General features: G+C 41.2%; 1 protein-coding gene across 3 annotated transcripts in view; it reads right to left on the bottom strand.

The window, feature by feature from the left end:
- kiaa1328 (KIAA1328 ortholog) overlaps window positions 1-22,710 on the bottom strand; it is a 427,478-nt gene that overhangs the window by 346,464 nt on the left and 58,304 nt on the right. For all 3 annotated transcript variants that reach the window (XM_051930087.1, XM_051930086.1, XM_051930088.1), the window contains one exon: window positions 8,088-8,236. In XM_051930087.1, the coding sequence (XP_051786047.1) occupies window positions 8,088-8,236 (149 nt within the window). The remainder of the gene's footprint in view (window positions 1-8,087; window positions 8,237-22,710) is intronic.

The raw sequence follows: 22,710 nt of genomic DNA, 5'->3' as shown, positions 1-22,710 counted from the left end.
GCAGCCAGGTGTCTGTAATTAGCAAAATGCAACTGTCTTTAACAATCTGAGAGAGATAGCTTCAACTCATCCATCTTATTTGCAAGGGATCTTGTGTTGGTGAGAAAAATGGTAGGAAGAGGTGGCTTGTGAGGCACCTCCATAGCCTCGTCAGCTCACCAGCCCTGCTTCTGCTTTCTGTTCCTGCACCGTCTCAGTCTCCTACCTGTGGTGATGGTAATCCAGGGGAAGCCCGGAGGCCTGGCTACATCCACTGGGATGTTGTGGAAGCGGAGAAACTCAGCTGTAACAGTCTACTCGCTGCATAGTGCTCTTTTTAGGAGATTGTGCAGGCTGTAGTCATTATTCGCCCAGCAGAATGTCATTATGACAAACAGGAACATATACACAAAAGGACAAAAAAAGAGCTGAAAGAAAAGCACCAAGCTGCTACATCCATGCATGCCACTATTTATTTCATTTTATTCTAAGGTATTTACGCATTTTATTAATTGTTTTCATGTTTTAATTTATTATTTATGGTATTCAGTTGTGTTGCTTTTACCTTAGATTATGTGTATTTGCCGTTTAAGTTTATTGAAATGGGTATTGTTTAGGGTCATACCTCTTTTCCCCATTATTTCAAATGGGGAAAATTTATTCGGACTTCAAACAATTAACAGTTCAAACTGCCCCCTGAAACGAATTAAGTTCGAAGTATGAGGCACCACTGTATTTTAAATCTTTTCTTGCTATAACCATAAAATTAACACACATCATTTCCTATTGCACCACAGTTTTTTTTTTTTTTGCAAAAAAGACAAGTATATTCATTGTCTCAAGCTTGGCTGACATGGTCTTGCATGTGATAATGTTACCTCCTGTGTTAATAACTCTTTCTGAGGGTGAGCTAGTGGAGGGAATACTAAGGTAGTTTTTAGCTCACTTTAGGAAAAACTATTCTATACAGACCACAATGTCATCAGCAAACAACATAGCCCACAGGGACTCCTGTCTAATCTCATCTATTAACCTGTCCATCACCACTGCAAATAAGAAAGTGCTCAGAGCCAATCACATTGAATGCATCAGTCACTCCTACCGCAGACCTCACCACTGTCACACTTCCCTCGTACATATCCTGTACAATTCTTAGATATTTCTCTGCCACTCCCGACTCCTCATACAATACCACAACTCCTCTTGAGGCACCCTGTCATATGCTTTCTCCAGGTATACTTCTCCATCAACACCCTCAGAGCAAACACTGCATCTCTGGTGCTCTTTCCTGGCATGAAACCATACTGCTGTTCACTAATCATCACCTCCCTTCTTAACTTAGCTTGCTCTTTCCCATAACTTCATGCTGTGGCTCATCAGTTTTATCCAACTCTAGTTACTACAGCTCTGCACATCTCCCTTATTCTTAAAATTTAGTACACTCCTCACGCATCCTCTCACTTTCCAAGATTCCATTAACACTAGAATTACCAGAGTCTACGAAAAAACTCGTAGATCCGGCCCACCTTAAAACTGTTCTCACCTCTCTTTTGTCTTCTAAATGTGCCGATTAAGAGGAGCAGCGAGCAGCCGGCTATTCCATCCCCCACCGTCGCAGAACGTTCACTAAGTTTTCCCAGCTCATGCCTTGTTTGATTACCTGGGAGTGACTGAACTGCTGGAGTTTTAGAATAGAAATAATAGATCGCTATTTGGAATACATGCATTTCATGCGTGTTCCGTTTCTACAGTAATCTGTGTAAACACATTGCTAAAACAGAAACTTTTTCATATTTTAGTAATAAATGTTACAAAATGTAGGCATAAACTATAGAATGTGTAAAGCCCGAGTTCCTAAGATCAAATAAACACTTCCACAAAAGCTTCACACACAATATAACAGCTTCCGTGGCGTAGCGCGCTAAGATTTGCCTCTCAGAGCGAGTAGCTTTCTCTGCCTCACAAACATGAGTTCAATTCCCCGCTGGGGATAAAGTGTTACTTCTTTTTTTTCTTTTTAACCTCAAACGGACATAAAATTTGTAAATTGGTATGGACTGTCAGGTAATGAGATCGTTATATTTTCATGTGGGATGCTCCTTTTAAAATATTTTTTTAACAATTGAGACTGCAATTAACATGAACAACTGTCCTTATAACTTATTTTTTTCAAGATCCATAACACACAGACAGACAGAGCACTGCGTAATACAGAGACAGACAGGCAGAGATATACAAACAGGGAAGGCACATGTACTGAAAGAAAAAGCACTGAATAAGCTCACCCGCTCTAACATCACCCCTCCCCCGATCTGGCTCTCTAAGTAACAGCGCAAGTACAGACGCAAACCAAGTGTAATCAAGAGTTCTGGTTCGATCCCCACTCACTCCTATATTTGCCGTTTTCAGTAGTAAGCTGCTCTTTTTGTTAATATTATACAGTACACACATGCACTTGATTTGTGTCTGTACTTGCGCTGTTACTTTGAGAGTCAGATCAGGGGAGGGGTGATGTTAGAGTGGGTGAGCTCATTCAGTGCTGCAGAAACAACGCACATGTTGATTTTTTTTTTCTTTCAGTACATGTGCCTTCCCTGTTTATTTGTATACAGTGGTGTGAAAAACTATTTGCCCCCTTCCTGATTTCTTATTCTTTTGCATGTTTGTCACACAAAATGTTTCTGATCATCAAACACATTTAACCATTAGTCAAATATAACACAAGTAAACACAAAATGCAGTTTTAAATGATGGTTTTTAATTATTTAGGGAGAAAAAAAATCCAAACCTACAATGGCCCTGTGTGAAAAAAGTAATTGCCCCCCTTGTTAAAAAATAACCTAACTGTGGTGTATCACACCTGAGTTCAATTTCCGTAGCCACCCCCAGGCCTGATTACTGCCACACCTGTTTCAATCAAGAAATCACTTAAATAGGAGCTCCCTGACACAGAGAAGTAGACCAAAAGCACCTCAAAAGATAGACATCATGCCAAGATCCAAAGAAATTCAGGAACAAATGAGAACAGAAGTAATTGAGATCTATCAGTCTGGTAAAGGTTATAAAGCCATTTCTAAGCTTTGGGACTCCAGCGAACCACAGTGAGAGCCATTATCCACAAATGGCAAAAACATGGAACAGTGGTGAACCTTCCCAGGAGTGGCCGGCCGACCAAAATTACCCCAAGAGCGCAGAGACGACTCATCCGAGAGGTCACAAAAGACCCCCAGGACAACGTCTAAAGAACTGCAGGCCTCACTTGCCTCAATTAAGGTCAGTGTTCACGACTCCACCATAAGAAAGAGACTGGGCAAAAAACGGCCTGCATGGCAGATTTCCAAGACGCAAACCACTGTTAAGCAAAAAGAACATTAGGGTTCGTCTCAATTTTGCTAAGAAACATCTCAATGATTGCCAAGACTTTTGGGAAAATACCTTGTGGACTGATGAGACAAAAGTTGAACTTTTTGGAAGGCAAATGTCCCGTTACATCTGGCGTAAAAGGAACACAGCATTTCAGAAAAAAGAACATCATACCAACAGTAAAATATGGTGGTGGGTAGTGTGATGGTCTGGGGTTGTTTTGCTGCTTCAGGACCTGGAAGGCTTTGCTGTGATAGATGGAACCAGAATTCTACTGTCTACCAAAAAAAATCCTGAAGGAGAATGTCCGGCCATCTGTTCGTCAACTCAAGCTGAAGTGATCTTGGGTGCTGCAACAGGACAATGACCCAAAACACACCAGCAAATCCACCTCTGAATGGCTGAAGAAAAACAAAATGAAGACTTTGGAGTGGCCTAGTCAAAGTCCTGACCTGAATCCATTGAGATGCTATGGCATGACCTTAAAAAGGCGGTTCATGCTAGAAAACCCTCAAATAAAAGCTGAATTACAACAATTTTGCAAAGATGAGTGGGCCAAAATTCCTCCAGAGCGCTGTAAAAGACTCATTGCAAGTTATCGCAAACGCTTGATTGCAGTTATTGCTGCTAAGGGTGGCCCAACCAGTTATTAGGTTCAGGGGGCAATTAGCTTTTCACACAGGGCCATGTAGGTTTGGATTTTTTTTTTCTCCTAAATAATAAAAACCACAATTACAAACTGCATTTTGTGTTTTACTTGTGTTATATTTGACTAATGGTTAAATGTGTTTGATGATCAGAAACATTTTGTGTGACCAAACATGCAAAAGAATAAGAAATCAGGAAGGGGGCAAATAGTTTTCACACCACTGTATCTCTGCCTGTCTGTCTCTGTATTACACAGTGCTCTGTCTGTCGGTGTGTTATGGATCTTGAAAAAAAAAAGTTATAAGGACTGTTTGCTGACTTGGAGCACCACTGCCTTACTGTGCCACAGAGACGCGAGTTCGATTCCCAGCTTTGAAGAAAGTGTTTTTTTTCCTCAAATGGACATTGAATTTATAAATTGGTATGCACTGTAAATCGTTAACTTTAAAATGTCAATCGCGGTTATTTCTGTTGATTAATTCATGCTTTTTTACTTAGAGTCAGAACAGGAGCTTTTTCAGCTTATTCAGCTTCTGATCTGACTCAAATAGCGCCAGTATAACTTCACACCCAACCTGACGCTGTTTGTTTTCAAATAATATTGCATTACTTCGACGATGTTTTCTGATTGGTACTATTCGCGTCATAAAATGATTTCTTCAAAACGTCACATATATTTGTCTATTTCTTTTTTTAAAATGTGCGTTGTAGCACTCAGCAACTGGCCACCTGCATGTTCTTGCGCACACTAAATCAGACAGCGCTATATGCAATCATCAGATTCAAATGTTAACAGTTATATAGCACAGAATGGAAATCAGCACTTCTTAGCATTCCACCTACTGTAACTTGCTTTCTTTTTTTCTTCGGTTATAGTCTTGAATAAAAGTGCACTTGTTTTGTTATACTTTTACATCAACATATGTTCCTGTGTTTGAGCTACATGGGCATGTTCAAAAAATACACGTGTAATGCCACGAAAAGTGCATGCAGACACTTCAGTTCGCAAGCATTGGTACGACAATGCAGTCACAAGTACACTGCAGAGCTTTAGCAGTGTCAGATGGGGGAGTGTCTGATGATTGCATATAGCGCTGAAGTTACTGCTCTTTACTATGCTTTCCTCTGCATGTCCTGGAGTACAAAAGAAACCAGCATACAGCAACACGTGGGGACTGGCAATACTGGGGGAAAAAAACACGCGGTCGTATGTATCGTGATACACTGCAGAACTATAGCGCGTCTTTATTTAAAAACAGCAGTGTCAGGTGGGGGGCGGTAGGGATGGATCCTGATCGCGACTGAGACAATGAAAAGTGAATTTTAAAAAATAAAGCTAACCTTTACATATATCATAAATTACACCGGCTGTTACAGACTGAAATCAAATGTATCATTTTATTCTAAAATAGTGAAAATAAGAACACTTTCTCAAATGGGAGTTGTGCAGGATCGAACTCATGACCTGCTGATTCCCAGTCAGCGACTGATACTGTTACGCCACGGAAGCAGTGATAGTTAAGTCATGTTAATGTCTCACACTAAGGCGGGTTTTTTTGGCGGTGGCTTTTTTTTGTACCTTTTGTGAAAGTGTTTCTTTGATATTTGGACTTCAGGCTTCATACATTATATAGTTTTATGCCTACATTTTGTCATTTGCTACTAGAATATTGTAAACCGTTTCTGTTTTAACAATGTGTTTACACAGATTACTGTAGAAATGCAACACATATGAAATGCGTGTGTTCCAAATAACAATCTTATTATTTCTACTCTAAAACTCCACTTCACTCCCAGATAATCAATCAAAGGCATTAGCTGGGAAAAGCTTGTTTACGTTCTAAGTCGTTGGGGGATGGAATAGCCGGCTGCTGGCAGCTTGTCTTTATCAGTACATTTAGATGACAAAAAACGCTGGCGGAGAGGTGAGAAAGGTTTTAAGAAGCGATTTAAGGTGGGGCCGGATATACGAGTTTTTTTCATAGGCTCTGGTAATTCTAGTGTTAAACAATCTAGTTAAAAACTCCACTGCCATCTCTCCTAAATACCCCGATGCTTCCACAGGTATGTTATCCGGACCAATGGCTTTTCTATTCTTCATCCTCTTCACAGCTATCCTTACTTCCTCCTTCATAATCTGTAGCACGTCCTGATTCACTATCGCCACATCATCCAACCTTCTCTCCCTCTCATTCTCTTCATTCATCAGCTTCTCAAAGTATTCTTTCCATCTGTTCAACACACTCTACTCGCTTGTGAGTATGTTTCCATCTTTGTCCTTTATCACCCTAACCTGCTGCACATCTTTCTCAGCTCAGTCCCTCTATCTAGCCAATCGGTTACAGGACCTTTTCTCCCTCCAAAGTGTTGAACCTTTCTTTAGCCTTCGACACCTCTCTCTTCATCTTATGCCTTATCTCCTTGTACTCTTGTTTGCTTTTGTGCATCTCTCTGACTATCCCTGTTCTTCTTCACCAACCTCTTCCTCTATATACTCTCCTGTACTTCCCCATTCCACCAAAAGGTTTCCTTTTCCTGTCCAGATGTCACGCCAAGAACCCTAATTGCTGTCACCCTACTACTTCTGCTGTAGATGCCCAGCTATTTGGCAGCTCTTCACTACCACCCACTGCATGTCTTGCCTCCTTCCTGAACTCAACCTTGCAGTCTTCTTTTTTCAACTTCCACCATTTTATCCTTGGCTCTGCCCTCACTCTCCTCCTCTTCTTGATCTCCAACATCATCCTACAAGACCACCATCCTATGCTGCCTAACTACGCTTTCCCCTGCTACCACTCTGCAGTCTTCAATCTCCTTCAGATTGACCCTCCTGCATTGTATATAATCTACCTGTGTGCATCTTCTTCCACTCTTGTATGTCACCCTCTCGTTTTCACGTATTCACCACAGCCATGTTCATCGTTTTCTCAAAATCCATAATCGTCTGACCTTCTTCATTCCTCCTGACACCTTACCCACCCATCACCTCCTAATCCCCTATGTTCTCTTCTCTAACATGTCCTTTGAAATTTGCTTCAGTCACAACTCTCAGTCCCTTGGGTACACTGTCCATCACTTCATCCAACTCACTCCAGAAATTTTCTTTCTCATCCATCGCACACCCAACTTGAGGGGCATATGCACTAATAATATTCATCATCACACCTTCAATTTCCACTTTACAATCACCACTCTGTCTGACACTCTTTTCACCTCCAAAACACTCTTGACATACTGTTCCCTCAGAATAACCCCTACCCCATTTCTCCTCCCATCCACACCATGATAGAACAATTTAAATCCATCTCCGATCCACCTGGCCTTACTCCCCTTCCACTTAGTCTCTTGCACACACAATATATCAACCTTTCTTCTCTCCATCATATCTGCTCTCTCCCCTTACCAGTCATACTGCCAACATTCAAAGTTCCTACCCTCAGTTCCACTCTCTTTACTTTCTCCTCTCCTCCTGCCTCGGGACACATCTCCCCCCTCTTCTTCTCCTTCTTCGGCCAACAGTAGTCCAATTTCCGCCAGCAACATGTTGACTAACAGTACTTGTGGTGGCGGTTGTTAACCTGGGTCTCGACCATTCCAGTATGGAAATCTGTATTGCTGTCCGCATACTGATTTGGCAAGATTTTACACCGGATGCCCTTTCTGACGTAACCCTCCCCATTTATCCAGGCTTGGGACCAGCATGAAGAAACACACTGGTTTGTATATCCCCTGTGGCTTATCAGTTTTCATTTCGGAAATACAGATAATTAATCCAATAATTCTGCAAGGCTCCCATATTAATTACCTTACCTTTCTCTATTACAGGAAGCAAGTCTCTGCCCTTTACACTTGTATCAATGTAACTGAAGTACACTTGTTTTAAGAAACAGAGTAATACAATTTATTGATAATCCTAGTGTAAAACTGATAATTAAATTAAGCAAGTTAAAAATTTCTTTTTCAATTTCCACATTATTACGTAATCCTCCTGGGTGACCGTCTTACTGATTATTAATCATCAAAATTCCTACAGAAGGAAAGCAAACACTTAACACTATTACACACAAGATATTATTAAAATGACCAAAAAAACTAACCTGCTCAACAGCAGTATTCTTCACCTGAGCTTTCTTGAAGGACATACAGGACAAAGTATTTGGGGTATGATGAGCAACTTTCTTTTTGTCATCTGCTTTGCAGTTCTTTGCCCTGTTCTGCATTTGTAATGTTCCTGAGGTCATCAAGCCTGGGGTGAAGACATAAACAAAAGAAATTATGTATAGATTGACTACACTTTACATACAGGATTAATTTTTCATCATGTTTTATAAATACTGTACTGGGCATGCTCTGATCAATCGGCCAATGATCAAAATCTACCAATTTTCTCAAAAAAAAAAAAAATAAATAATTGGTAAAACAGCCAATCACAAAAAACTATATTTTCAGACCCTGATTTTGTAAGCTTTACAGTGATTTAGTTGTAGTGTTCCTTTACGCAAGGTATTACGGTAGTTGAGCCAGTGCCCATCTTTTTTTTTTTTTTTTCCTTTTGCAGCAAACTTCCTGCAGTGCAATGAAAAAGCAGTAAGTGGAAGCTTGTTTAATCAATAAACAAGAGGTGATTGGTATATTAGCCTTTATGAAAGTAGAGTAATAAACTGAACAAAAAGTACTCAGTGGACAGTGTGCTTGTTTAAAATGTAGCAGATTACACTTTTAATTGGAAAAAGAAAAGATAAAGATGAATTTGAAATTGGTGCTTAGTAAACAATAGGCTTTTTTAAAATATCTGTATTGTGTTTATCATTTGTTCCTGTGTGTCATACTGCATAAGTTTTGGTAAGAAACAAGTACTACATAATTAAAATGGTAATCCATATTTTATAATTACACCCTCAAGAATTACAAATATCTAGCTGATACAGCGAAGAAAAAAAGACACTCGTGTATAAGTACAGTAAATGTATATTTTAACAACAAAAAGCTGTAGCGAAATTTATGATTAAAAATGATTAAAACATATAAGTGCATGTACGTTTACATTTAAGTAGTGTTTAATTACCAATATCAATTTTTTTTTTTGTTAGAAAAATAGTGAAAACTACAATTTTTAATTAAGCCTTTTTTTCAGATTAGTACATCACAGAAACAAACAATATGATCTATACTAATAAAAGGCAAAGCCCTCACTGACTGACTGACTGACTGACTCACTCACTCACTCATCACTAATTCTCCAACTTCCCATGTAGGTAGAAGGCTGAAATTTGGCAGGCTCATTCCTTACAGCTTACTTACAAAAATTAGGCAGGTTTTATGCGTAATGGTCATAACTGGAACCTGTTTTTTGTCCATATACTCTAATGGAGGAGGCGGAGTCACGTATCGCGTCATCACGCCTCCTACATAATCACGTGAACTAAAAACAAGGAAGAGATTTACAGCACGAGTCAAACGCGGGAACGAAGGTAAATGACGTTAATTTTTTTTTTAATACTATGTAAGCATACATATTAACACATGTGCAATTAAACATGTGCATTTACGGGGTGATTTCCCAGGCTTAAAAGCTCGCCTTTTATTAAAGAGGTAAATGCAAACTGTTTTCATTCTGAAGGGCACAAACCACGTTAGATTTCATGCTCAAGAGTAAACTCAGCACACAGCTTGGTCATATTACAACCGGTTCATTTTCCTCAGTTTAAAAAGGTTTACTTTTCTTCTTAATAAAATTTTTAAAGCAGTACTTCGCCGCTGCGAAGCACGGGTATTTTGATATATATCAAAATATATCGCGTCATCACGCCTCCCACGTAAGCACGTGAACTGACCCGCTGCCGTTTGCAATGCCATATTCGCGAGATACAAGTTTAATGAGAAGACACGAGGTATGGACATCGCAACATCACACAAGACAGCGGCTCACGTGACGTGACTGAACGCAGCAGGATTGATCACTTCGATGAATCAAACCTGTTCAAAAAACACATTACACAATTGATAAGGTACGAAAACAATATGAAACCGATTGTGGATTTGCGTACAGCCACTGAAACTTTGTGACGGCACGAGACTTCAGGTCACGTGTCTGCAAAAGAACGTCATTGAGGCAACTATTTTTACTGGCGGTGGCTCAGGGGAGAGAGTTTTTATTCCTCGCATCCCCATTATAACCTCTGATCTCCTATTTCAATTCAAACGCCTCTAATTTCCACTAAGGCTCTGCTTCGCAATGACAATTAATAAGTCTCAGGGACAGACCCTACAAAAGGTTGGCATTGATTTGAGGCAAGACTGATTTTCACATAGCAAACTGTACATTGCATGCTCAAGAGTAAGCTCAGCACACAGCTTGGTCATATTACAACCAGAGGGGCGAACTGACAACGTGATATACAAAGAGATCCTTAACAAATAATTATTGATTCATTTTCCCTCAAGGGCGGCACGGTGGCGCAGTGGGTAGCGCTGCTGCCTCGCAGTTGGGAGAGCTGGGGACCTGGGTTCGCTTCCCGGGTCCTCCCTGCGTGGAGTTTGCATGTTCTCCCCGTGTCTGCGTGGGTTTCCTCCGGGCGCTCCGGTTTCCTCCCACATTCCAAAGACATGCAGGTTAGGTGGATTGGCGATTCTAAATTGGCCCTAATGTGTGCTTGGTGTGTTTGTGTGTGTCCTGTGGTGGGTTGGCACCCTGCCCGGGATTGGTTCCTGCCTTGTGCCCTGTGTTGGCTGGGATTGGCTCCAGCAGACCCCCGTGACCCTGTAGTTAGGATTCAGCGGGTTGGACAATGGATGGATGGATGGATTTTCCCTCAATTTAAAAAGGTTTACTTTTCTTCTTAATAAAATTTTTAAAGCAGTACTTCACCGCTGCAAAGCGCGGGTATTTTGATAGATATCAAAATATATCGCATCATCACGCCTCCCACGTAAGCACGTGAACTGACCCGCTGCCGTTTGCAATGCCATATTCGCGAGATACAAGTTTAATGAGAAGACACGAGGTATAAACGACAGTTTGGATCACTTCGTAACAGAGTTAAAATTGCCGGGTCATTAAATAAACCCGTGGACATCGCAACATCACACAAGACAACGGCTCACGTAAAGTGACTGAACGCAGCAGGAGTGATCACTTCGATGAATCAAACCTGTTCAAAAAACACATTACACAATTGATAAGGTACGAAAACAATATGAAACCGATTGTGGATTTGCGTACAGCCACTGAAACTTTCTGACGGCACGAGACTTCAGGTCACGTGTCTGCAAATGAACGTCATTGAGGCAACTATTTTTACTGGAGGTGGCTCAGGGGAGAGAGTTTTTATTCCTCGCATCCCCGTTATACCCTCTGATCTCCCATTTCAATTCAAACGCCTCCAATTTCCACTAAGGCTCTGCTTCGCAATGACAATTAATAAGTCTCAGGGACAGACCCTACAAAAGGTTGGCATTGATTTGAGGCAAGACTGATTTTCACATAGCAAACTGTACATTGCATACTCAAGAGTAAGCTCAGCACACAGCTTGGTCATATTACAACCAGAGGGGTGACCTGACAACGTGATATACAAAGAGATCCTTAACAAATAATTATTGATTCATTTTCCCTCAGTTTAAAAAGGTTTACTTTTTCTTCTTAATAAAAATTTTAAAGCAGTACTTCGCCGCTGCGAAGCACGGGTATTTTGATATATATCAAAATATATCGCGTCATCACGCCTCCCACGTAAGCACGTGAACTGACCCGCTGCCGTTTGCAATGCCATATTCGCGAGATACAAGTTTAATGAGAAGACACTTAACTGCCGGGTCTTAGCTAACATTAAATAAACCCATGGACATCGCAACATCACACATGAGAGCGGATCACGTGAAGTGACTGAACGCAGCAGGAGTGATCAATTCGATGAATCAAACCTGTTCAAAAAACAAATAACACAATTGATAAGGTACGAACAGAATATGAAACCGATTGTGGATTTGCGTACAGCCACTGAAACTTTGTGACGGCACGAGACTTCAGGTCACGTGTCTGCAAAACAACCTCATTGAGGCAACTATTTTTACTGGCGGTGGCTCATTTCAATTCAAACGCCTCCAATTTCCACTAAGGCTCTGCTTCGCAATGACAATTAATAAGTCTCAGGGACAGACCCTACAAAAGGTTGGCATTGATTTGAGGCAGGACTGCTTTTCACATGGCCAACTGTACGTTGCATGCTCAACACTAAGCTACCACACAGCTTGGTCATATTACAAGCAGAGGGGGCGAACTGACAACGTGGTATACAAAGAGATCCTTAACAAATAATTATTGATACATTTTCCCTTGGTTTAAAAAGGTTTACTTTCTTCTTAATAAAAATTTTAAAGCAGTACTTTGCCGCTGCGAAGCGCGGGTATTTTGATATATATATGTAGATATGTGTATATATATATATATATATATATATATGTAGATATATATATATATATATGTGTATATATATGTAGATATGTATATATATGTAGATAAATAAATATACTGTATATATGTACATGTATGTGTCTGTGTGTGTATATATGTATGTGTGTATATATAAGTATGTGTATAAGTAGATATGTATATGTGTGTGTATGTATGTGTATATATATATGTTGACATATGTATATATATGTATATATATGTGGATGTGTATATGTGTGTGTGTGTATATATATATATATATATATTTTATATATATATATATATATATGTGTGTGTATATGTAGATATGTATATATATGTATATATGTGTATGTATATATATGTTTATGTGTGTGTGTGTATATATTATATCTATAATAATAAAAGGCAAAGCCCTCACTGACTGATTCACTCACTGACTGACTGACTCACTCATCGCTAATTGTCCAACTTCCCGTGTAGGTGGAAGGCTGAAATTTGGGCAGGCTCATTCCTTACAGCTTACGTACAAAAGTTAGGCAGGTTTTCATTTCGAAATTCAAAGCGTAACGGTCATAACTGGAACCTTTTTCTTATACTGTATACGGCCATAGCAGGCGGTTGCGTCTTGCATCATCACGCCTCCCTGCGGCTGCTGCGGAAATCACCACGCCCCCCACGTAATTGACTGCCTGCCCATATAAAGCCATTCCTCGCTGCGGTGTGTGAATTCCTTTCCTTGCTTCGCCAAGGAGGCATTCTTCTCAAAGCTTATCCACAGTTTTATAAACGAACGAGATATAAAGCCGTCCTTTTTCCTTGCTTCACCAAGGAAGCTAAGGTGCTCTGCAGTTTTTTTGTGAAGCGGTCTTTACACATCTTTTTCGCTGTGTTATAAACGAGCGAGATATAAGGCCGTCCTTTTTCCTTGCTTCGCCAAGGAAGCTAAGGCGCTCTGCAGTTTTTTTCGTCAAGCGGTCTTTACACATTTTTTTCGCTTTGTTATAAATGAATGAGATATAAGGCCGTCCTTTTTCCTTGCTTCGCTAAGGAACATAAGGCGCTCTGCAGTTCGCCAAGGAGGCATTCTTTTCAAAGCTTATCCACAGCTTTATAAACGAACGTGATATAAAGCCGTCCTTTTTCCTTGCTTCGCCAAGGAAGCTAAGGTGCTCTGCAGTTTTTTTGTGAAGCGGTCTTTACACATCTTTTTCACTGTGTTATAAACGAACGCCATATAAGGCACATTTCATCCGCGGCTTCTCTACTGTTGTTTTCTTCGTTTATACAGTATATTTGAATCCCTTTCTTTGCCTGACTGCCTGCCGATATAAAGTGCTCCGCAGTTTATAAAGCACATTTAATCCACGGGTTCTCCGCTGTTTTATTGTTCATTTGTTAAGATTGTTATAGTTATTGTGTAGATATTTTACACTTACTGTAGTGTTCAGGTACCCATTTTATTTATTTAATCCGCGGCTTCTCTGCTGCTGTTTTCTTCGTTTATATATTTGAATCCCTTTCTTTGCCTGACTGCCTGCTGATATAAGGCGCTCCACAGTTTATAAAGCACATTTAATCCACGGGTTCTCCGCTGTTTTATTGTTCATTTCTTAAGATTGTTATAGTTATTGTGTAGATATTTTACACTTACTTTAGTGTTCAGGTACCCATTTTCTTTATTTAATCCGCAGCTTCTCTGCTGCGGTTTTCTTCGTTTATATATTTGAATCCCTTTCTTTGCCTGACTGCCTGCCCATATAAGCCGCTGCGCAGTTTATAAGGCACATTTAATCCACGAGTTCTGCGCTGTTTAATTGTTCATTTCTTAACATTGTTATAGTTATTGTGTAGATATTTTACACTTACTTTAGTGTTCAGGTACCCATTTTCTTTATTTAATCCGCGACTTCTCTGCTGCTGTTTTTCTTCGTTTATATATTTGAATCCCTTTCTTTGCCTGACTGCCTACCCATATAAGGCGCTGCGCAATTTATAAGGCACATTTAATCCATGGATTCTCCGTTGTTTTACTGTTCATTTGTTAAGATTGTTATAGTTATTGTATAGATATTTTACACTTACTTTAGTGTTCAGGTACCCATTTTCTTTATTTAATCCGCGACTTCTCTGCTGTTGATCAAGTACGCATTCCCTTTATTCTTGCAACTCTACCCCTATTAAAATGTCTATCGAGGTGATCACCATCAATCAAAGAACTATCACTTACCGAGTGGTGTGTATGCCCGGAGATGGCGCCTGCCTTTTTCCATTCTCTGTGTTACATATTGCACAGACATATCAGGCTCACTTTTGATATCCGCAGGGACATTGTGTCTTATGTATTAAATGACTGGGACAGGTTCAAAGTGTGGACTGATGCTGGTACAAGAGATAATTATACTACACAGGAGCACTATAAGACTGAAATGCTTAAGCCCTTCACCTATGGTTCTGCATGTGAGTTGATGGCTGCCGCTGAATTGTTTTGGTTGTCGCTTTCAAGTATACCGAAATGGCCAAATATTTTACACCTTTGGAGAACCGTCATGCCTCTTAAACATCTTAGATTCACAGGTGACGATTTGAGTAGTGGACACTTTGATGTTTATGAATATTTAAACTCTCAAAACATGGATGCGAAGTTATTGATGAAGCCAGTTGTATGCTTATATCGATTGACACATACCGAATGTCAGTTCAACACAAATCCAGCTCGAGCCGATTATGACAGCAGCAATCCAAGCTGTGAGAACACAGTAAAAAGGAGGCGTATCAGACGTCGTGGTAGATTTTCTGATGCAGCTAGACGGAAGCAACTTCGTGCAGCTGCCGCCAAATACTCGCACAAAAATCCACAACTTAAACACGCTGTGGCTACATACTCAGAAGCAAATCCACAAGTTCATAGGGACGCTGTGGCTAAATACTCGCAAGCAAATCCACAAGTTCATAGGGACGCTGTGGCTAAATACTCGCAAGCACATCCACAAGTTCATAGGGACGCTGTGGCTAAATACTCGCAGGCACATCCACAAGTTAATAGGGACACTGTGGCTAAATACTCGCAAGCAAATCCACAAGTTCATAGGGATGCTGTGGCTAAACACTCGCAAGCAAATCCACAAGTTCATAGAGACGCTGTCGCTAAATACACGGAGGCAAATCCACAAGTTAATAGAGCTTCTGTTTCTAGATACGATCCCAATAATGAAAAGCGGCTCATACGAAAAACAACAGGTTTGGCTCAAAAAAAGCCAATTGTGGATTTGCGTATGACCCAACATACATTATGAGTCTGACAAAACAGTACACATAGGATCCATTGATGTTCACTGTGACTATTGTCAAGCTCAGAAGTGGAAATGCGAGTCTCCTGGTTTGTGCTGTAACAGTGGTAAAGTCTCTGTCACTCCTTTACGTAAGCTTCCTGACCTTCTGAGGGCCTGTTAAATGGCGAACATCCTCAAAGTGAGCATTTCTTGAACAATATTCGAAAGTACAACAGCGCATTTCAAATGACGTCATTTGGTGCTAACAAATCGTTGAGGGAAATTTTATGCCTTCATTTAAAGTTCAGGGACAAGTGTATCACTTGATTGGCAGTCTTTTACCTATGCCGAGTGAGGAACACAAATTTTTGCAAATTTATTTTGTCGGGGATGATGAAAAGGAAGCACAAATCCGCTGCGCTAATTTTTTCTGGACTTAACATACCCCTGGTCAAGCAATTACAAAAAATGCTCCATGACTGTAACACTTACATCAAGGACTTCCACTCCACAATGGACAGTATTTCAGATGATGACAAACACTTCAAAGTTGTCATTCACGCAGACAAAAAACCATTACATGCACACAAAGGCAGATTTAATAAACCCACAGTTCATCAAGTTGGTGTTTGTCATCATTGGGCAAACGTTCAACAATAGAGTTATTGTCTTGAAAACCAGAGACAATAAAACTACAACGCATTAAGGAAACCCACAGATCCTATGATGCACTTCAATATCCTCTCATGTTCTGCTATGGTGAAGACGGCTATTCTGTGTCTATACCTCAAGTTCATGCTACCAGTAAGTTACCTATGAACAAAACCGTCTCTGCAGCAAACTTCTATTCTTACCGCCTTATGATCAGACAACATCATGATAATACTATCCTTTTCTTCCGAACTTTATTAAATCAGGTTTTAGTTGATATGTATGCAAAATTGAATCCGAATGACTAAATTATATCAGACTAAATCAGAAAAACTACGAGCTGAAAATTACGTTCACTTAAAAGATGCTATTGACAAAAAAGACAATGATTTAATAGAACTTGGTCAAGCTGTGATATTACCATCTTCCTTCACTGGAGGACCTCGCTATATGCACGAGCGTATACAAGACGCAATGACATACGTACGTCATTATGGCCGCCCTGACTTATTCAACACATTTACTTGCAATCCTAAATGGCCTGAGATCACTGAAATTCTCCTTCCACGTCAAAAACCTCACGATCGCCACGACTTTATCAGTCGTGTATTTCATCTCACGATTCGCAAAATCATAGACTTGCTCACGAAGAGTAACATTTTTGGCTGTACAAATTGCTACATGTACACCATAGAGTGGCAAAAGCGAGGTATTCCCCCATGCACACATTCTATTGTGGTTAAAGATAGGATTAAACCAGCTCTCATCGATGAAGTCATCCGTGCGGAAATTCCTGATCACAGACTGACCCTGCCCTACACAAAATAGTAAAATCCACCATGATTCACGGCCCATGTGGACCTCATAATATCAACTCACCCTGCATGATCAACAGAATATGCACTAAGAAGTACCCGCGTCCATTCATCTCAGAAACTCAGACCGGAGAAGATGGTTACCCTCAGTACCGCCGGCGCGCACCTGCTGATGGAGGTCATACAATTAACATCAAAGGAGTAGATATCGACAACAGATGGGTGGTCCCTTATAGTCCTGTGCTGTCCCACTTCTTCAATGCTCACATCAATGTCGAATTCTGCACTTCAGTAAAATCAATCAAATACATCTGCAAGTATGTTAACAAGGGAAGTGACCAGGCAGTATTTACAATACAAAATGAAAATGACGAAGTATCTCGATACGAAGCTGGTCGTTACAATAGTAGCTCTGAAGCAGCCTGGCGCATTTTCTGTTTCCCATTCACGAACGTTTCCCTCCGGTCGTTCATCTTGCTGTGCATCTTGAGAACGGACAAAGAATTTATTTCACAGAAGTCAACGTTGCCGATAAAGTACACAATCCACCACAAACCACCCTTTTAGCATTCTTTGACCTTTGTAAACACGATGATTTTGCAAAACAACTTCATTATAATGAAATTCCATCATATTATGTGTGGGCAAACAACATGTTTCGTCGAAGGAAACAGGGCAACCCTGTATCAGGACATTCGGGAGTGAAAAAGCATAATGTGCTGGGAAGGGGTCTACTCTGAATGCTACCATCTTCGACTGCTGCTCAACAAAATCACAGGTCCCACATCTTTCAAATCTCTCAGAACAGTTGATGGTGTCCTACATCCGACCTATAAGTCAGCCTGCAGGGCACTCGGTTTATTACATGAAGATATCAACTGGGACGAGACTCTACAGGAAGCTGCTCTGTCTCGCTCACCTCAAAAGATCCGTTAACTGTTTGCTGTCATGTTGGTGTTCTGCCAAATGGAAAAACCCTTAAACCTATGGGAAAAACATAAAGACAGCATAGCAGATGATATTAGGAGACAGACTGAAAAAGATCATATACGAACAGAAGTCCACCAGTGGTTAAATTTGATCTATAACAACTGTCTACAGTTGCTTCAAAACTACGTAATTGGTATTGGAGGTCAATCTCTTCATCATTACGGTTTGCCTTCACCTTTAACACAACTGGTACAACTTACGTCAAATCCCGAGTACTTGAAAGAGACATCTTACAACACCTCGCAATTGGCCAATATAGTCACAAATAACGAGCGTTTGCTAATAGTGACCAAAAGTCAGTTTATGACCAAATCATGAGCAGCGTTGCGTCAGCCACTGGCACGGTGTTTTTCCTTGATGCTCCTGGAGGAACTGGTAAGACATTCCTAATAAACCTTCTCCTTGCAAAAATCCGATCAAAACGTAACATTGCCATAGCTGTGGCTTCTTCTGGCATTGCTGCAACTCTTCTAGAGGGTGGCAGAACTACTCATTCAGCTTTCACGCTGCCTCTGAACCTCAACCATACTGAATCCCCCATGTGTAACATATCAAAGCAAAGCAACATGGCTGAAGTGCTGCGACATTGTCAGCTTATTGTCTGGGATGAATGCAATATGGCACACAGAGCAGGTATTGAGGCTTTAGACAGGACCCTCCAAGACATCCGAAACACCAACAACCTTATGGGAGGCTTGACAGTGTTACTGGCTGGAGACTTCCGCCAAACCCTACCAGTCGTGCCCAGAGGACACGCGCTGATGAAGTTAAAGCATCTCTGAAATCTTCATACTTATGGCCACAAATCAATGTTGTTACTTTAAAAATAAACATGAGAGTTCATTTGAAAGGCGACAAAAAAGCAGAGTTCTCTGCTCTTCTGATGAGTATAGGTGATGGCACCAGCAAAACTTGACTTATGTATTGGCTGCGGAGGTGAGAGGACGCTGGCATTGATTGTTCGCAGCTTCTCCCTCTGACTCTTTGTTTAATGTTTTTATGTTTAATGTTTTTACTCTTATTTATATTTTACTAACTTTATTAATTTACTATTTTTCTTTTAGTGTTCATTAGTAAGTTACGTATTTTTTCTGAAAGCTTTCTTGTACTGTTTTAATCGTTTGCCGTGAATTTTACGGATTTTATCAAGGTTTTGTTGCCTACTCACTTGCTGCCTGGATATACTGTTCTACCGTTTGCTGTGGGACTTTATGGATTTTATTAAGTTATGTTAAGGTAAGCTTTTTGTTGTCTACTCACCTGTTGCCCCGGATATACTGCTTTAGATTTTCGGCGCTGTCTGGACAGCATTCCTCCCTACCTCTTCAGTCTGAATGGCGTTCAGTTATTCTAACTCACAAACTCCACCGACTTAAGCCTGCAACCACTCCTGAAATGAACATCTCCATCATCAAAGAACTGGGACTTCTTCGCCGTCCCTCGTTACATTCATAGAGGATCCAGCCGAAAGTTCGTCTTCCATAACCACCCAAAGTGTTCTGCTACCAACATTCCTTCTTTCTGGTCATCTGTCGCACGTTTGATGCGTCATCAGAGCACAGTCACTCCAATTACTATCAACACTGGAAGTATCGTGAGATCTCTGGACTCTAGCATGGGATACACCCGAGCCACTGACAGAAATATCGCGAGGTCTTCACATCCCCGGCTGGATTTATTTTGTGGAATGGATTCTAAGCTGCGTGGAGTGGATTTTAATGTTCTGCGTCTTGTACAGAGATTTACTTCACAGTCATTGGTTAAATTTGAACTATTTAATTCTCAATCTATCAGCAATAAATCCATACTGATTGAAGAACACATCAGGGAAAAAGGACTTGACTTCATGTGTCTGACAGAAACCTGGCACCAGTCAGAGGTTTACTCTGCCTTAAATGAAGCCTGTCCACTTGGCTACAGTTACTTGGAGGCAGCCTCGCAGCACTGGGCGTGGTGGTGGACTAGCTGTTATCCACCGTCAGGACCTGGGGTTGTCCCCTATCTCGATACCTGCAATATCTTCCTGTGAGTGCCTTGCATTTAAATGTAAGCCCCCCGTTTCCCCTGACTGTTCTCCTTATCTATCGACCTCCAAAACCCAATTCTGCCTTTATTCCGGAAATTACTGATCTTCTCACAACACTCTGTGCTACTTCTGCCAACATCATAATCTTAGGAGATATAAATATTCATGTTGACAATCCCACAGGTTATCTCACTGCTGATTTCCTTGAGCTGCTAGATTCTCTCAACCTACAACAACATGTTGATGTTCCCACACATTCTAGGGGTCACACTCTTGACTTGGTCATTTCAAACTGTGCCCCAATCATGAATCTACAGGTATTTGATCTTGGTATTTCAGACCACAAAGTTGTGTCATTGGAGCTGCCCTTTTTTCTCCTCCCATATCAAACCAAAACGACAGATCTATTTTCAGAAATCTGAAGAATATCAATGTGGATGCCTTGGCCTTGGACCTTACATTTCTCTCCTCTGACTTTATCAGCTCCCTCTCTGTTGCTGACCTCGTGGATTTTTACAACAGTCCCTGAGCAGTCTCCTGGACTTCCACGCCCCTTTAACATCTAGGTCCGTCTCATTCTCGTGCTCAGCACCTTGGTATACCTGCGAGCTGCGAAGAATGAAGGCGGCTGGGCGTGTCCTTGAGCGGCGGCTCAAGGCCTCTGGGCTGACTGTCCATAACAGGCTTACAGAGAACATATGAGAGCGTATGCAGAAGCTCTGAAGGTTGCTCGGTCCAAGTTTTATTCCACCATCATCAGAAATGGCTCCAGCAACCCTAAAAAACTTTTTTCAACCATAAATCATCTTCTCAAACCTCCTTTACCTGCCCATTCTGAGACCACTGATGACAGATGCAACATGTATATCAACTTTTTTAAACAAAAAGTTGATAATATCCGTTTACACCTCTCTACCAAGGATATCTTGCCCTTCCCAACTGTTGACTCATTGTCTGAGACCGTCCATCCTCTTTGCTCTTTCTCTGTTGCCACACGGGAAGAGGTGGAGGATGTCATCAGGAAAATGAAACCGTCTACTAGTTCCCTGGACCCTTTCCCCTCACCCTTGCTGGAGGGCCAACATTTCTGCCATCTCTCCACTTATCACCAGGATAATAAATCAGTCCCCTCCTGGCTGGCCATATTCCTTCTACACTAAAAACTGCTGTCATCAGACCCTCTACTGAAAAAATCCACCTTGGATCCTGAAGTTCTCTCCAATTATAGGCCCATCTCCAATCTTCCATTTCTCTCCAAAGTTCTGGAAAAAATAGTTGCAGCACAACTTCACGATCATCTCAAACTGAACAATCTGTTTGAAAAGTTTCAGTCTGGTTTTCGCCCTGGCCATAGCACCGAAACAGCCCTGGTCAGGGTCACCAATGATCTTCTGATGACAGCTGCTTTTGACACAATAGACCATAACATCCTTCTTCACCACCTGCAATACACTATGGACTCTCAGGAATTGTTCTAAATTGGTTTACATCATACCTGACTGGCAGAACTGAGCATGTCGCCCTTGGCAGCGCAAAGTCCCACACCCACAACGTCACCTGTGGTGTTCCACAGGGCTCTGTGCTGGGCCCTATCCCTTTTTACTATCTACATGCTCCCCCTTGGAACTGTCATTGGCAGACATGGTTTATCGTTCCATTGCTATTCCGATGACACTCAGCTTTACCTCAGGACTACACCCACCTCCTCTACTGCTCCTCTGCCAACATCTACATTGTCTACCTGCCTGGAGGAGATAGAGGCATGGATGAGGCTCAATTTTCTTCAGTTGAACAGATCCAAAACAGAAGCCATCTTAGTTGGTACATCACATCATCTTTGCTCTTCTACCATCACCAGTATTACTTTCTCTGGCCAAAATATTCCTCTTTCCACATCTGTTACTAATTTGGGTGTTAGAATGGACTCCCAACTTACTTTTGACACCCACATCAAATATCTCTGTAAGTCATCTTTTTTCCATCTCAAGAACATCGCCAAACTCCGCCCATTACTCACCCTGGCAGATGCAGAGAAGAAACTCGTCCATGCCTTTGTCTCTTCCAGGCTGGATTACTGTAATGCACTCCTCATTGGGATTCCTGGCAAGAGTATCCAGAGACTCCAGTATATTCAGAACAGCGCTGCCAGGATCCTGATGAGGGTGCGAAAGTATGATCACATCACCCCCAATCCTGAAAACCCTTCACTGGCTCCCTGTTTCATTCAGAATAGAGTACAAGGTCTCCCTTCCTACCCATCAGTGCATTTATGGACATGCCCCTCTTTATCTACAGGAACTCCTTACCCCTCATAACTCCTTACGTTCCCTCCGCTCTGTACACACTAACACTCTTCAAGTCCCCCAGAACTAAGCTCAGCAGCATGGGTGACAGGGCGTTTTCATCGGTGGCGCCAAGGCTGTGGAATGCCCTCCCTGATTACCTGAGAGCCCCACAGTCGACTGAGGCCTTTGAGCGAAACCTAAAAACTCATCTTTTTAGAAAGTCATTTTGTTAAAGTATTTTATAAACTCT

Source organism: Erpetoichthys calabaricus, chromosome 7, assembly GCF_900747795.2.
Source record: "Erpetoichthys calabaricus chromosome 7, fErpCal1.3, whole genome shotgun sequence".
Taxonomy (NCBI): domain Eukaryota; kingdom Metazoa; phylum Chordata; class Cladistia; order Polypteriformes; family Polypteridae; genus Erpetoichthys; species Erpetoichthys calabaricus.
Note: the sequence above shows the minus strand (reverse complement) of the source record. Positions and strands in the feature narration are given on the sequence as shown.